The 18,093-nt window shown below is 37.6% G+C and overlaps 1 protein-coding gene across 3 annotated transcripts in view; it reads left to right on the plus strand.

Moving 5' to 3' along the window:
- The window catches only part of Lmbrd2 (LMBR1 domain containing 2), a 63,746-nt gene extending 53,513 nt beyond the window's left edge, over positions 1-10,233 (plus strand). For all 3 annotated transcript variants that reach the window (XM_035440602.1, XM_027401302.2, XM_027401303.2), the window contains 2 exons: positions 3,665-3,791; positions 4,662-10,233. In XM_035440602.1, coding sequence (XP_035296493.1) covers positions 3,665-3,791; positions 4,662-4,722 — 188 coding nt within the window. In that variant the 3' untranslated portion in view covers positions 4,723-10,233. The remainder of the gene's footprint in view (positions 1-3,664; positions 3,792-4,661) is intronic.
- Positions 10,234-18,093: the final 7,860 nt, after the last annotated feature.

An 18,093-nucleotide genomic window follows, 5' to 3' on the forward strand; every position in this document is an offset into this window, starting at 1 on the left:
GAGTATTTAGAAGTGAAGGATAGTTACCCAGATGAAGAGGGTTTTAATTTGAAAAACAGTAAGACATAGTGATGGAAGAGAATGTTTGGGAAGGTGTGTTTTTCTCATGACTAGAGTTTAAGGATGAGGAGGCTCAGAAGACAGACCCCAGAGAGTTCAAAAACAGATACTGTCATGTTCACAAGTATGGATTTTTTATTGTTGGTAACATTTTTAACTTGAGAAGAGACATGATATTTTTTAATTTTACTTTTTATTATTTTAAATATTCATACAATATATTTTGATCATATTCTTACTACTTTCCCATCTCCTCCCAGATCATAAATACATAAGAAGAAAAAATAAACACTTAAAAAAATTAAAACCAACCAACCAACCAAACACCGTAAAGTATGTTTTGTGTTGGCCAACCTTTGGTGAGCATGATACCTGCCCTGGAGTTCGGTAGATAGACCCATTGTCACTCCATTTGAGGAAAACGATTTTCTCTCTTGTAGCAACTGTCAGTTACAAATAGCATCTTGGTTATGGGTGGGACTTTGTGCCTGCCTTTCCTTCTGCATGCTGGGATTTTGTCCACTATGAACATGTGCACATTCTATCATGGTCTGTGTGAGTTAATGTGTGCATCAGCTCTATTGTGTCTGGAAGATGTTCTTGGAGACATTCAACAACTCTGGCTCTTGCAATCTTACCGCCCCCTCTTCTGCATAGGTTCCTGAACTTTGAGGAGAGGGGAGTGATATAACAATATCCTACTTAGGGATCAGTACCTCAGAGTCTTTCACTCTCTGCAAATTGTCCAATTGTGAATCTCTATATTAATTACTGCACGAAGAAGCTCTGTGGTGATATTTTGTTTGCGCTCTAACAAATAAGGCTTTCCTGAAGATCAGAAGGTGGAGCTAGTCACTAGTTAACTATAGAGACCAGGCTGTGGTGGCACAGACCTTTGATCCCAGCACTTGGGATATCATGTCTTTAATCCCAGCACTAGGGAGGTGGAGACAGGAAGTGATATGGCTGGGTGAAGAGAGGATGTAAGATAGGAGGAGACAGGAGCTCAGCTCCTTTTCATTCTGAGGATTTTGTAGATGTAAGAACTTTAATGACTGGCTCCTTTACTTCTCTGATCGTTCAGCATTTTTCCCAATATCTGACTCTGGGTTTTTATTATTAAGACCAATTACAATTCATTCTACAAAGCTCCTCTGCTGCTGAGGGTTCAGCAGTGCACCAATCGATGGAAATAGAAATATGTCATTAGTAGTCATTTTATTGCTATATTCACTTAGAATAATAATAGTAGATTTTCCCCTAGGGTCCATCACCTATCCAGTTTCAGTTTCTTTGTCACTTTAGTGGTGTCAAATATGGGTTCTATTATGTGCAACAAACCTTAAACTGAATTTTAAAAATAGTATTTGGCTCCTCCCATAACATTTATGCCACTGTTGCACCAATGGGTGTATTTTTCAGACAGGTTGCTGTTGGAACTCACAGGTTTCAAAGTGGGATAAGATGGATGGTTACTTTTCTCCTCCAGTAACATGAATAGTACCTCCCAACACTATGGCATTAGCATTAGTCAGTAGGGATAAAGCTTCTAATTGAGAACCAGCTCAGTTTCGCAATGTTCAATGATAAGAAGCATGATATGTTAATTTTGTTTAGAAAGCATTGGATAGTGAGTTGGAGAACCACTATTTGCTACAGGAATAAATGCATGAGAGAAACAATGAATAGACTTAGGGTGAATGGACTAAACACATTCATGATTAACTTTGAGTCACCAATAATGCCTTGATGTCAAATTAAGAAAAAAAAAGAAAAGCACTTTTCCATGGACTCATTTAACTTAGAATGATTCCAGATTTGAATTCTCTACTTCATACTTACTGGCTTCCATCCTCTGTCTGTCTATGGTATGAGTCTGAATCTACACCTGCCTGAAGGCTGCCTTGTGAATTTGTCCCTGTGTGAAGGTGTGTCTTTCCAAGGGTATGTGTGTGTGTGTGTGTGTGTGTGTGTGTGTGTGTGTGTGTGTGTGTGTGTGTGTGTAACAAAGGGTTTATTATGTATTTATTGACCAGCATAGAAAGAATCACCTAGGGAAGGAATAGGATACTACAGTTTCTCTGTGTATCCTTGGCTATCCTGGAACTAGCTCTGTATACCAGGCTGGCTTCGAGCTCACAAAAATCCATCTGCCTCTGCCTCCCTAGTGTTGTTATTAAAGGTGTACACCACTACCACCTGGCTGTTTTACAGAAATCTTGAACAGTTTTTCAAAGAATTCAGTCACTGGTTCCATCTGATCCCAACAGACCCAAATAACAAACAGTACCTCAAACATCAATATTTATCAACCAATATCCATGGATAGATATTCATTTTAGCAGATTTCTTTCAACCTTTGTATTTACTGCTTTTAACAAATGATACACATACATTGTCCCTGGTCAGGGACATGGATGAGTATATGACTTAAGATTATAGCTATGTAATACCCTAAGATGTAAAAATTGATTACATGGGAAATCCAAAGCCAGTAAGATTGTTACATTGCTGTCTTAAATGAACAGACTGAGTACACATAGGATAGCAATAGAAGTGACCTCGGGGTGTGTTATTAACACTGGCTGGGAGGTCCAGCAAAGGTTTCAGTCTCTTAAAATGTAATAGATATTTTCATAATATTGCATCACCACATTAAGAAAGAGACCAAGAAGACAAAAATATGATACAAACATCTTGTCTAAGTTTTCCAAAAGAACTGTTTCATAAAGTTGAATCTTTTAATCTCTGTGTATGTATATGTGGGTTGTATATGTGCATGCACTTGAGTGCACTGCAGAGGGCATCAGATTCCCCTGTAGCTATGTGACATGGGTGCTGGGAACTGAACTCTGGTCCTTTTAAAGAGCAGCAAATGCCCATGACAGCTGAGCCATCTTTCCAGTCCCATATTTTTTTTAAAGATACTTGGCTGCCTAAATGAAGACTTGGATAATGTAAATTGTTTGTAAGAAATTCATGTGGAAAAGGTAGACTTACTGACTCTGTAATGACCTACATGGCAACCATTACCCACTTGGGACCACTAACACTTGTGATATAGATTCCTCTGTATTTGCAATATTTTAAATCTATTAGGTTAAGAGTAGATAAATTATTTTCAGCAGTATCTTTTTACTTTTTAATATGGTGGATATTCAAAGTAAATATAAACATATATTTTATTTTTGTTGGCCAGCATTGCACTTTTTCTTGCTATATAGAAAAATATTGTCTTTTCTTCAAGAGTTGAAGTGATTATATCTCAAATTTCTAGCCAAAATAAATAAAAGTTCACTATGAAACCAAATGAGGTTTGATTTAATGATAAACAACTTTATTATGGTGATACCATAATTCAATATAAATTCTAATTTTTACTTTCTAAATCTTCATACTACCTACTTTGAGCTACTAGCTAAATGGCTCAAGAAATTGTCCTCATTAGTTTGTATTACACTGACATAATTTGAATCTTATTTTCTAAGAATAAAACAACTTAAGTTTCTTGTCTTCACCATTTAGATGCAGTCTTGATTTTTTTTTCTGTGATCTATAAAGAGACAATAGAGAATTAGCCTTTTTTTTTTCTTCTTCTGAGCAGCATCCAAGTACACCAGGGCTAATAACAGGACTGAAAGAGACCGAATAGAACTTCTCCAGGATGCAGAACCTTTGGATTTTAATGCAGAAACATTCACTGATGATTCTCTGGAACCTGAATCAGGAAGGTAAGTTCTGGCTGGGTCACTTGACTGTAGTATGCCTCTGAAATTTTAATGGTGTACTGAGCTTGAAAACAAAAGATAATTAAGTATGAGAAAAATATTAGGCTAAGGATAAAGTCTGGCGGAGTATGTTTGTCTGGTATGCACAAGGCCCCAATTGCATGCTCAGCATAGCAACAGAGGAAAAAAATTCCTTTTCACTATTAATTCAAAAATTTGAAGTAATGTTTAATACCTTTGTTTTGTTTTGCTTTTTGAAACCAAGTCTCATACAAGAAGGTTGCCTTCCAGCTTGCTGTGTAGCTGAAGATGCTTTTGATCTGATCTCCTTAAGTTCAACTCCTGTTACAGGCATGCACCACCACACTCAGTTTATCTAGCACTGGGGAGTTAAGCCAAAAGAGTTGTATATCCTAGGCAAACATCTACCAACTAAGCTATATCCTTAACATTTTATACCTTTTTACAACCTCTAATTATTTTATTTTTGAAAAATTAGGACATTTTGCCAGATGTGATGACACCTGCCTGTAATGTCAGCATTTGAGCAGCTAAGATAGGAGGAACAAAGAGAGTCTGAGGCCACTCTAAATTTATGCAGTCTCCTGAATGTGTCTTACATCACCCACTTTGTTTATGTCCGTCACTCTGTGATACATGCATATATATATATGCATGTCTTCAAAACAGTTGCTGGTTGATTTACAATTAAGTCCTTTTGGATTATAATTCTGGAGATAGGTTCTACTTTTTGCTACTGAATAAATTTTACAGTCTTTACAAATTTTGTAATTACTTCCTTTTGATATTTTCTCATTTTTCTTTTCTCTTATTTTTGATATTTTAGATCATTTTTGTATGTTTCCCTTTTAGGTATCAACCTGGTGGACGCTATCTCTCCATGTCTTCCAGCATAATATTTGAAGATATCTAAAGTCTAAAGAAATTCATGGCCCAAGTAACCAATGTCATCACATCAGCTCAGCCTTTATGAACATCTTTGTGCCCTACAATTCCTCTGTTCTCCCTGTGAATATTAAGGATAACACAAATGGCATTGAAAATGGATCACATCTTAACAAAGTTAGCTTATTTTTGCTTGACTAGAGTATCATCTTTCCTGATAGGATTTATTACATACCATCTGAGGTGTCTCCCTTAGAAGTGCAGTTAAGTGGAAGGATTCAATTCATGATAAGCATAGAACACGGTTGGTTTCAAGTTAATTTTTCTTTCAGGGGAGTTTGTTTTTTTTTCTTTTGGTTTTTCGAGACAGGGTTTCTCTGTGTAGCTTTGGAACCTATCCTGGCACTCGCTCTGGAGACCAGGCTGGCCTTGAACTCATAGAGATCTGCCTGCCTCTGCCTCCCAAGTGCTGGTATTAAAGGTGTGGGCCACCAACACCCGGCAAGGGGAGTTATTTTAAAGTCCAAGGAAACCATAAGTCATACTAAATACTACAATTTTATAGGTATAATTAAAATGTATTCAACCTACATTTCCCAAAGAAGTGAAAGTGAACTGAGACCTCAGATAATTACCTTATTCACAAAATTCACATCTTAAAAAAGGCTTCCTTATGAGACATAACTGAATGTAAACAACTCTTCTTCTGGTCTGTATACAAATTAATGGGATTTTGCATGCATAATTAAGATTATTCTTCAATTGATAGTGTTAGTGTCTTTAGCATGTGTATTCTAATTTGGTGATGTGTTAGTCTTTTCATTCTTTGTGGTAACTGAATCTTTTTATGGTTTTGATATTACTGCTTTATAAAAAGATTTTCATTTCAGAAAAAAACATTCACCTTTAGCATTTAGCATATTGACTTGACACTGATCATTCCAACCAAGAAAAAAATCATAAGTATTAATGGTAAATAATATATATATATATAATATATATATATATATATATATATACATCCAAAAAGTTACCCAAGTTCTCTAATACTTAAAAGATGCCTGTTAATAGTCCTTGAAAAGAAAATGTCTGGCTATTTTGGCTATTCAGAGGTAAAAAGAAAAATAAGCCATTTATGATTATTGTTAGCACTAAAATTGTAGCTTAGAAAAAACAGAAAAATGTATTAGAATAGAAATGTATAGTAATAATTTCTTTGTTAAACATGCTTATTATTTTAAATTGGTAGTTTCAACCTTCACATTTAAGCCAAACTTGGGTATTACATTTTAAAGAGCAAGTGTTTTATTACAAAGTCAACATGGTTGAGTGCAACATGTTTGCAGGGATTGTTTTATGGTCCTGAAGTATTTGTGTCTCTTAAAGAATCCATTCTACATGAATGACCAGATTTGAACTTGTCCAGAACAGTCTCCCATCTTTTTCCTTACAATTATTACTAGGGCTCAAGTGTTGAGGACATAGTTCTATATTGGTACTGAAAGGAAGGATGCATCATCCTCATTATCTTTCTTTTTTAATAATTGCATTTTATGACCTTTCAAATAGATCCCCCTTTAAGTAATTATCAACAGATAGATTTATTCTGAACAGATGGTTGCATAGCCTGCTTAATTCAAGGACACGTAACGCATATAAGCTTTTACTGTGAAATGTGGTCAGAAAGAGGTTGACCAGAGCACTGATAATGTAATGCTGTTTATAATTTCGTGATTGGTTCCTGGAATACATTGGGCAGATCATGGAACCTTTCAGTGAATGAAACTTTCAGTGAATGAACTTTCTTCATTTTCAGAATGAAGGATGTATTTGCTACTTACATACTGATCTACCTCACGAAACTGTTGTGAGGGGTTAGGTTGATGTCTGTGTGCTGGGGTTCTGCTGGGCTGTTTTATTTGTTTGTACTTTTTTAAGTAGTACTTTGAAAGGGATGATTATCACAGTAAGGGGTCTTTGAGAAGCTTTAAAGTTCCCAAATTTGTTTAAAGTCCCTGAAATAGTGTTTCATCATTTGTTCTGTGGGTTTACTTTGGAATATTTTTCTTAAATACATTTTTGTTAAATTTTTTTTCTTAATACTCAGACGCTATTGTTGGAATAGAAGGAAAAAAAGAAAGGTCCAATTTTACAACTAAGTTTGATAATGCACTAAACAAATAGATAGGAATGTGTAAAGGAATTTGGGTATTTTCTTTGAAGGTTACACTAATAGAAGCATACATATATATGCTTACATATGTATGCTTCACAGATAATACTGGGTCTTGTTATGGCTTTTGAGTTATTTCCACAGTGAATTTTTGCCGTTTCAGTGATCCAGAATGTTCAAATTTTTAAAGCGTTTCTCTTACTGGATTTTGTACGCAACTATCAAGAAAAGTTACTTTGCTGGGTAAATTTAGTTTAGAAGGCAATGATTTCATGCTGGGAGACTGAGTTTATTTCTGATGGATTACATTAATATTTATTAAGCCACTTTGTGTAAATCATTGGTAGCATGTACAATATTTTTATTTTTTGAGACTTATTAATACATAAAGATACAATCACAGAAATATTACTACAGAGTTCACATGCTTTATGTGCAAAATGATTTTCTTAAAGAATTATTTCTGGTACTTTTTATGTCTTTCTTACATACTAATAAGTACTTGATTAGGATTATCTAAAATTTTGGTTTTTTGAGACAGGGTCTCATGTAGCCCAGGCTGGCCTCAAACTGTCTATATAACTGGGGATGACCTTGAATTTCTGATCCTCCTCCTTCTCCTCCCACCTTCTAAGATTAAAGACATGTGCCACATCACCGATATCAATATTTTTAAATAATTGTTAGTTAAGAATACTTAACTAATAACTCAAAATAAGCATTATAGAAAAAAATCTATAAATTTCAAGAATCATTTATATGTATTGTTAATTTACTTCTTAAAACTACATAATCATTTTATTAATTGTACAATTTTGTAAAAGAATTTTAAATAAGAATTAAAATATAAATATAATTATATTTGCTATCATACCACAATCATACAAGAGTTTTAGAATAATTCCATCCCACAAAAGGGTTTCATTTCATACAAGCGGTGAAACTTAAGTCAAAGAATGAAAAGTTCCCATCATAAAAACTGACCAGATTCAACCATTTAAACATCCAAAAGGAAGTGTTACTTGTTGGTGTGTTTCTGGCCTCTACCATTTAAATTGTCTAATCTAAAATCGAAGCATAGTATATGTCCAAATTAAGTGTAGGTGGTAGAGTCACTTTTTAGTGCATTTTTGCATTAGAATGGACACATTTCATTATGCTTATTTATAGGCCTCATTTTATATCTTTAAAAGGCATAGAGAATGTTTTTGATAGTATATTGATTATCATATTAAGGGAGAAATAAAACCTATAATTACAGTTCAGGCTATAAAGTAAGATTTGTACTTTCTGAATGAGCCATGTCTAAAAAAATCACAAGGATGAAAATATATTTGTACTAAGAAACAAAACATGTCCTTGAGAAGTCATAGCACACTTGAATTTTCAAGGTGCAATGGACTATATAAATTTAACTTTAAAAGCTAAGAAGTAAGCATATTTAGGGGTTTACCTTTCTTTTGTGCCTCCCACTCTCCCACCTTCCCTCCTTCTCGCCGCTCTTTATTGACTTTTAGTATGCTGACAGATTTTTCTCCTTTGTTTGTCTTATGTACACATTTATTTTTGATGAGCAGTACAGACAAAAGGAACTACTTCTGACTTTAAATCCCATTACTTGAAATGGCAGTATTGTACCTAAAGTAGTAAAACAGACTGCTGGTCAAGCGAACAGTGTTTGTCTGTATAGAAGCATGGTGCATACTAGCTCAGTGCATTTTCTTTTAAGTGACTAAGGAGAGCACTGCAGTAAAAATTATTTTCGCTATAAAAATTTGTATAAAATTACTTTAAAATGCCCAACATTAAGAACTGTGAGGTATTTTATCATAAAAAGGAACTTATAAAAATACTCATGTTTAAAAATTGAACAAAGAGTTACAGGGGCCTTTGTGAAATCTGAATTTTTTTACTTCTGGATCAGTGACGTTTTGTGGCTATTGACTTGGAAGACTAGGCAGGTTTAGCCCAACTTCCAGCCCCTGGATCCCAGCACTGTGAGCCCTCTACCCAATGGGGTAGGCACTACCCTCCTTTCCACTGCCAAGGAAGCAGGCTCACCTCTAATCACTTCCAGATTAGCCAGTGTAACAACACTTCAATGGATTTATCCATTGAGATCAGGTGTCATATTGCTGTAATTTACATTTTTCTTAGTAAATAAGACTTGGTATAATTCTGTCATCACTATCCTAAAAGATGATTTGGTTTCTTCCCCTCAAACCTTTTCTTTGGCAGTTATATTGATTATAAATAATGTTGTAAAAGAATTTTACTGTGTTTGGTGCACAAGTGTAGGGAGAATAGCTGACTGTGGCAGACATGTAAGGCAAATCCACAGCGCATTAAGTGCACAGCTTTTGGAGTTGGCATCACGGCATATGTCTTCTGTCTTTATCAGAAGAATACTGCTAACCTCTTCCTTGTTTGGCACACCGAGTTGTTGGAAGAGACTGTGTTATTTATTTATTCTGTTAAGCAATCCAATGGATTTGTTTTTGTCTATATTTTGGGAGCAACTTGAAGGATTTTTCTCATTTTAGAAGATAGAAAATATGTATACCTATCTTTTAAATACTGTAACCTAATATATAAATTATAGCATTGAAAAGTAAAATATCTCTAAGTATTGATGCTGTTATTTCCTGGTATTTAATTTTTATAAATGTTTTGTAAGTAAGTAATTGTAGTAATTCCTTTTAAATAGTTTTAAAGTCATCTTTAAGTTCTGACCCAACACACTGCCTTAGTACAATATTCTAAAGTGCAGTATTCTGATATGGATTTGAAACATGCCTGCATTTCCTTAGTTTTTTCATATGTATGTATACATGCACCACACACCAGTACCCAAGAAAAGCATACCATAAGCCTAATTTCCACATTGCATTGATAAAGAGCTTGGTATTTTGCTTTCATATAATTCAGTTGACTAGATGAAATAGAGCATAAATCTTTTCAAATTGTATCCAGTCACAACTTTCAAAATGGTAACTCTTCATTTTTGGGGTGCATGATGCCAACTTTATCTTTCATCAGCCTTTATTACTGGATATTACTGGATGTATTCCTACCTGGCCAGTAGGCTGTAAATTTAACTATTTTTCTGTAGATTCTCACTACATTTTCAAATCTATCTTTGGAAAATACTGCAAAGTGCTATCAGTAAGTAAGTTAGCATCTTTGGCCTTATCTGTGCATAATGTTCCTTAGTTTGATTTTGACAAACTCATTAACTCACAATTCCTTTGTAGTATTGTAACTGACTGTGATGTAATGAACTTTTTGAAGTGTTTATATGATTCATTGTTAAAATATAGGATATTATGTAGCTTTGCATGAAATAAACTACATTTCTATGAGCTACAAATTGCTGGTTATTTATGCACCTTACTTCATTGAGATTAAGCTGTTTAGAGAAGATCTAGGTATTCTTTATTTATTAAAATTCACTGTCAAAGTTTATAAAACATTTAAAAATGAATAATTAAATAGGTATACTCTTAGTATCATCTCTGTCTTGTGTTACAGTGAAAACAGAAGTAAAAAGAAACTTCATGTTAATGGCAGTGAAAATGGAGAAGCAATAGAAAGTTAACAGAACCAAAGTTGGCTGTTTGAAAAACATCAGTAAAAGTGATAAAAGTCTAGCCAGCCTAACCAAGAAAACAAAACAGGTTTCTTTCCTATGTGTCAGATATAAACAATTGGGATTTGAAATTTAACATACTGTAACATTTCTGTTAGTCCCCAAATGAAATACTTAGGTGTAAGTCTAACAAAATCTGTACACTGTATATTTCAGAAAAATTAGAAAATTGATGAAAGTAAACAGCTAAGTGAGTGAAGAGATAGTCCATCTTTTGGCTTAATAGTTTATAGATATAAATTTTTTCCTAACTTGAGCTTCAAACTCAATGCAATCAATTCAAAATCATAGTAAATTATTTTGTGGATATTATCAAACAGTTTATGGAAGAAGCAAAACTCTACAAAGGTCAAATTGATATTGTCCAGAAGCAAAGCCTACAAACACTACCTGACTTCAAAGTTTATTGTAGAACAGTAAGAAGGCATGGTAGAATTGGTGGGGAAATTACCAGATGATTTGATTCAGAATAAGGAACCTAGAAATGAATGCACATGAGTAGATTCAGCTGATCTATGATAGAGGAACAAAGGCAACTTTGTGGAGAAATGAGTGTTTTCCACAAATACTGCTGGAATAGTTAAGAAAAGTATATTACTATAGATGCCAATCTGACACTTTCTACAATAATTAAAATCATGGTTCGGAAGCTCAAAACTATAAAAATAGGTTACATAGTGGGTAATATTGGTGATCTTGGGTTTGACAATAATGTTTGGATCTCACACCAAAATGAATTCACAAAAGGAAAGCTTGGGGAAAAAAAAGGTTAGAAAGTATTCATTTCTTTTTAGGGGATGGAGAGATGGCTCAATGCTTAAGAGCACTTACTGCTGTTACAGAGGACCAGGGTTTGGTTCCCAGCACCAATATGGCAGCTCATGACCACCTACAAACTCCAGTTCTGGGGAATCTGATGCCCTCTTCTGGACCCCATGGGCACCAAACCTTCATGTTATACACATACACAATCAGGCACACATACATACACATAACATAAATATAAATTTTAACACCCTTTTAAATAATCACTTGTTTTTTTAATATTTATCACACAAAATTGTGTTTTGTTATGAGATATACAAATGATTGTATTTACTAGCTTCCATTTTCCCAATAGTTTCTTTCCTAGTCGGTCATATTCCCCCTTCTACTACTTTCATGTAGTAGAAGTGAGTGAGTGAGAGCACATGACACTTGTCTTTCTGCATCTGGCTTATCTGACTTAACCGTATGATCTCCAGTTCCATCATTTTCTTTCAAGTGACACAACACTATTCTCAGTAGTTTGATAACACTCTTCTATGTACATATTCCACACTATCCATTGATTCATTGATGGACACGGACTGTTTCCATAATGTACCTTGTTAAATGAATAGCTGACAGATTTTCTCCCACTCTGGGCTGTCTCTTCACTCTTGTTGCTTATTTTACAGAAGCTTTTTAGTTTAATGCAGTCCTGCCTGTCAGTTCCTATTCCTGAGTTAGTGTTTCTATTGCTGGGAAGAGACATCATGACCATCACAACCACTGAAAGCATTTAATTGGGGCTGGCTTGCAGTTCAGAGGTTTAGTCTATTATCATCATGACAGGAAGCATAGCAGCATGCAGGAAGACATGGTGCTGGAGGAGCTGAGAATTGTACATCCAGATCTGCAGGCAGCAGTAAGAGAGACTGGGCCACTAAGCCTAACTTGAGCTTCTGAGACCCCAGAGCCCACCCTCAATGACATACTTCCTCCAATAAAACCATACTTACTCCAACAAGGCCATGCCTCTGGATAGTGCCACTATCTATGACCAAGTATTCAAACACATGAGCCTATGGGGGCCATTCCTATTCAAACCACCATAATGCCTATATCTTGAAGTGTCTCTTCTGTTTTTTCCCTTTATTAATGTCAATGTTTCAGGTCTCATAATCTGATTCCATGAGGTTTTTTGTTGTTGTTGTTGTTCAGGATGAGAATTAAAACAAAGACTGTTGAGTTAATGAAATGACAAGCCACAGCCTGAAAGAGTATTTTCAAAAGACAAAGAACTTAAAATAAGCCAGGTGGTGGTGGTGGCACACACCTTTAATCCCAGCACTGGGGAGGCAGAGGCAGGTAGGTGGATCTCTGTGAGTTTGAGGCCAGCCTGGTCTACAGAGCAAGTTCCAGGACAGCTAGAACTATACAAGAAGCCCTGTCTTGAAAAACAAAACAAAAAATCTTAAAATATGCAAGGTATTCTTAAACTGAAAAATAAGAAAGCACACAGTCTAATTTAAAAGTGGCTAAAAAGTTTGCACTGATACTACATATAGGAGATATGCAGGTAGTAAAGAAACCCTAGAGAAAATAATGCACATCATATGTCATTAGGGTTAGAGTTAGGCACATAAGGCAACAATGATGTGCCATATACAGTCCATATGGCCAAACTCTCAAACAGTAACCATTAAATGCTGACAAAGGGTATAGAACAACAGGTACAGTGATTCACAATCAGTCACTTTAGAATAGTGCAGAAGGTTCTCAACCACATGGACACAGCCATGCCTTATAATTTGGTAGTCATGTTGGAATTTATCCAAACAAGTTGGTACTGATGGCCACATAAAACCCTGCTGTCATGTAAATGCTTGTAGCAGCTTTACTCATAATTGTCATCAATCTACCCAACAATTCTATAGAAGTTCATATTATTTTTTCCATGTATCATTTGTTGGTCTAAAAAGTTTGACTAACAAATTAAGAGTGGCCAAATCATAGATGATTGGAGTCATATCTCAATGGAATGATTCACTTATGCCCAGATTGCAGGGTCCTCCAAAAACTTATGAGGTGACTGAGCAGGAGCCTTTATTTAAGCTCAAGCATAGACTCTCCATCTGTCCAACACAGCGGTTGACAGCAGAGAGTGCCCAGCCCAGGCAGGGTAGAATTGTTTTTTTAAGTTTATTTTTCTTATTAATTTTTTACATTCCAATCCCACTACCCACCTCCCATCTGCTCCTCAGAGAGGGTAAGGCCTCCCTGGAAATCTACTAAGGCTGTCCCATCATCTTGTTGAGGCAGGACCAAGGCACCTCTCCACCCCCACACTCCTGTATCTAGGCTGAGCAAGGTATCTCTCTATATAGAATGGGCTCCACTAAATCAGTTTGTGCACTAGAGTTAGATCTTGGACCCACTGCCAGTAGCTTCACATATTGTCCCAGCCTCATCATTGTACAGAATCAGCTAACCTGAGCTAGTGAGAGATCACTAGTCTCCCTTAATATAAGTGACAATGGCATGGTAGAATTTTTGTCTTAGTAGAGGGTTGGGGGTGAGGGGACTTTCAGGTTCGAGACCCTGATTGACTGACATTTAGTCAGGGATGGCTTGGTGAAAGGGGAATAGGTGCATGCTGGGATCAAGAACATCTGGTGACCTTATATAATCTTATCTAATGGCTGGGACATTTGGAATGTCAGGTACTTCCCCTTAGATGCTAGCCCTCTCTGGGTGGTGTCAGCTTATGGCTTTTCCTGGAACATGATGCTACCTGCCAGGAAACTGAAACCCAGGCCTACTTTTTAGCTGATTTTTATTAAGCATGCCATAGCAGCAGTGAGCCCAAGCTGTTCTGGACCCCACAGAAGAAAATAATATATTCTAAAAAGACATTTTAGTGACTGTTCAATTGCTGTGAAGAGACATGACCAAGGAAACACTTATAAAAGAATGCATTTAATTGGAGGCTTGCTTACAGTTTCAGAGGTTTAATCCATTTCATCATAGCAGCAGCATTATTCGTAATAACCAGAACCTGGAAACAACCTAGATGGCCCTGAACCAAAGACTGAATAAATACAATGTGGTATATTTATACAATGGAGTATTACTCAGCGGTAAAAAAGCAATGACATCATTAAATTTGCAGGCAAATGGATGGAACTAGAAAAAAAATCATCCTGAATGAGGTTACCCTGATCCAGAAAGACAAACATGGTTTGTACTCACTCATAAGTAGATGTTAGATGTAAAGATAACCAGGCTACAATCCACAGCCCCGGAGAAGCTAAATAACAAGGAGGACCCTGTCCCTCGCCATCATCTTGCCGGCAAGAACGACACAGGACACTCAGATCCTTCTGCAGTAAAGCTTTATGCGTCTTGAGAGAGAGAGCATAAGCTTACAAAAGCGGAGACCCCGAGCCAAGAATCCCGTCCCCTAATAAAGGCTGGCAACTGCCGCCTCGGACGTGTTACCCCATGATTGGCTGTAGCTCATCGGACCATATGACACCACGGGAGCGGCAGAGACTAAGGGATGGAAAGTTACCCAGCGCCTGCGCAGTAACTTGTTTACATTCGGTGCCTGCCGGATGCAGGCGCCATCTTGTAATGGAGAATGCAGGGACGGCTTCCTACATCTCCCCCTTTTTTATTAATTAATGATAAGGGTTTATATTTTTACAAGCAAACAGGTCACCCAAATGTTGAGGGATAGAGGCAGAGGTTGTACCTTCCCAATCAAACATTAAGACTGTGTACAAGAGTCGCCATCAGGCTGTTAGCTTGACCCGAAGCGCTCTCGACCTGTCCTCTGCCGTATTTTTGGGAAAGGGAGACTAGGGCAGGCAACCCTTATGCAGGACAACATGCCTCTCAGAGAAGCCTGCATACTGGGCAACTCTCTGTGCGATGCCTTGCTCGACATCCCTCATGGGCTGCTCAAGCCAGGCACTCTACCCTGTGCAATGAGCCTAGGCTCCGGGTGTGCAAGAGCTGTCTGGCCAGCGGCCTATTGCATAAGCATAGTTAGCCAAATATCAGTGGAAGCCCCTTGTTTCAAAGCTACAAGCGCTTGGGCGATAACCACCTTGTCTCTCTTAGTTTGAGCCCTGAGCCTACAGACCAGCCAGAGAAGCAACACCAATCCACAGCAAACGGCTGCACCAAACAATCCCACCCCCACCCATTCCTTAAAATAGGAGACAGCTGAAGTGATCCATGATGACAATCCCTCCGTCAAGGACAGGTCAAGGCGGGTGGAGTTAATCTGGATAATAGCGGCTCTCAACTCCCGGGGAGAAGGTGGAGTTCCGACTTTTGAGGGTCCGAAGGGGCTCTTCGGGTGAGTCTTTCCGGGATCCACAGGGGATTCTCTTCATCCTGTGGAAAAACACATATAGCTCCCCTGGATCTTATGAGAATAGGATCCGGGCCTCTCCAAAGACCAGTTAAGATATCTTTCCATTTTACCATTTCCTTTGGCCTTTTAGGTTCTGAGGTCTGGCGCTTGGCCGCAGTATGGCCCTGATCATCAATGTTTAGAAAATTAAGGGTAAAAAGTGCCATGGATATTGTAACTCTTGGCACCGAGGGTAAGGATGCTCCCATTCCCTCCTTTTGTTTGATTAAATAAGACTTAAGTGTGCCATGGGCATGTTCCATAATGTCTTGTCCTTGAGGGTTATAAGGTAGGCCAGTCAGATGGATAACCTCCATCTGTCTGCAGAAGTGTCGGAACTTTTGAGAGGTATAAGCCGGCCCATTATCTGTTTTTAAGAAGCACACAGGTGGCTAGGTAAAGTCTTATTTCTGTAATACATCTGAACTTAAAACTATATAGAGTTACATTATATTTCTTAAACAGTAGCTTAACTTCTTTCTGAGGCAGGGTTTTTTTTTGTGACTTTGGAGCCTGTCCTGGAATTTGATCTGCCGGACCAGGCAGACCTTGAACTCATAAAGATCCATCTGCCTCTTTCTCCCGAGTGTTAGGATTAAAGGCGTATGCCACCAACTCCCTAAACTTAAAGGCGTGTGCCACCAACACCCTGAGCTTAAAGGTGTGTGCTATCAACATCCTAAACTTAACTCTTAAAAATATAAATTATAACATCTTATAATAGATTAGCATCTTTTATAAAACAAGAAATTGAAGCTCTTTAAGTACAAACATTAATAAAATCAAACATTTGAAAACTGGTTTTAAAAAGAAATTTAAATTCCCTTAAGATCTTTCTGTAATATATAGAAGCATTAACATTTTAAATCTTAACTGAAAAACTTGTTTCTAAGATGGTACCTCTAATTTCCATGCAGTCACCTTTAGTCAAGATGGCGGTTTAAGTATCCTTTTTTTAACTTCAGCAAAATGGCTACCAGGAAAAGGAACATTTTCTCTGACTTGTAACCTTTTCTCTGACCTTTAGCAACTTTAGGATATAACTTCAGCAAAATGGCTACCAGGAAACAGAACATTTTAAAACAAGCATACATAAATTACTTGAGCAACTTTAGGATATGAGGCTTTCCCCAGGCACCCCAGGTCTCCAAGCAGTGTTGAATAACATGTGCGGCCTTTTCCCCTGTCAAAGACTGGGAAAGCCATCTGTAATTTTCTCCGCTCCTTTAATGGTAAAAAGGAGTCGGTACCAAGTTTTTGTAATGGGGGTGCTGATGGAAGTACACCCGCTGGATTAACAGGTCTCTTAAATTTACCGGGGTGTGACCGGTTATTCCCTATTTTCTCTCCCCCCTTTTTTGTATCCTGGGGAGGGCCTTTTTTCTTAGACATGTCCTTCCTTTTTTGAGCTCCTAATCTCTCATCTCGTTCAGTTTCTGATATATTATCCTGTACCTCTTTAAGCGTTTTTTGACTCTCTGCTATCGTGGGATGGCAAGCCTCAATCTCTAGACAATTTTTAATTAGGTCTCTCTGTTTTGAAGAGCCCATTATGCTGGCGGCTACCTGGGGTAAGCTTGGTCTCGAACTGGAACACCAGCCACGGTGAGCACAATATAAGACCAATGTGAACAAAAGAAGAATAAAGACTAGAATTAAGGCTTTTACTAATCCATCCCATGGTGGTAACAAATTAAGAACAAAGTCAAAAAAGAAGGTGTCAGAATAAAGCATACCTCTCCAAACTTACCACCCTGCAGTTCTGAATCCGCCCCATCCGAGGGGTCTCCGCGGTCCTGGTGATGTTAACAAGTTCCCGGGTTTCGGCACCAGATGTCCCGCGCGATCATCTTGCCGGCAAGAACGACACAGGACATTCGGATCCTTCTACAGTAAAGCTTTTATGCGTCTTGAGAGAGAGAGCATAAGCTTACAAAGCGGAGACCCCGAGCCAAGAATCCCGTCCCCTAATAAAGGCTCATAAGCTCTGATCGGTGCGTGTACAGCTGGGATAGATGGATGACTCGTCACCCTATATGACGCCATGAAATAGGCGGGGCTAGGCAGTGGAAAAACACTGAGCACATGCATACCAACGTTGTTTACTTGATCCGGCAGCGGATGTCAGTGCCATCTTGTAATGGCGAATGTGAGTGCGGCTCCTCACAGGACCCTAAGAGGAACATGCATGGATCGTCCTATGAAGGGGAAATAGATAAGATCTCCTGGGTAAACTGGAGGTGGGGGAAAGGGAGGGGATGAGGGATGGGAACATGAGGGAATTGGATGGTCAAGTTGGGGGATGGATAGATACAGAGAGCAATGAAAGAGACATCCCGATAGAGGGAGCAATTATGGGGTTAGGAAGAAACCTGGTGCTAGGGAAATTCCCAGGAATTCACAAGGA

Source organism: Cricetulus griseus, chromosome 2 (assembly GCF_003668045.3).
Source record: "Cricetulus griseus strain 17A/GY chromosome 2, alternate assembly CriGri-PICRH-1.0, whole genome shotgun sequence".
NCBI lineage: Eukaryota > Metazoa > Chordata > Mammalia > Rodentia > Cricetidae > Cricetulus > Cricetulus griseus.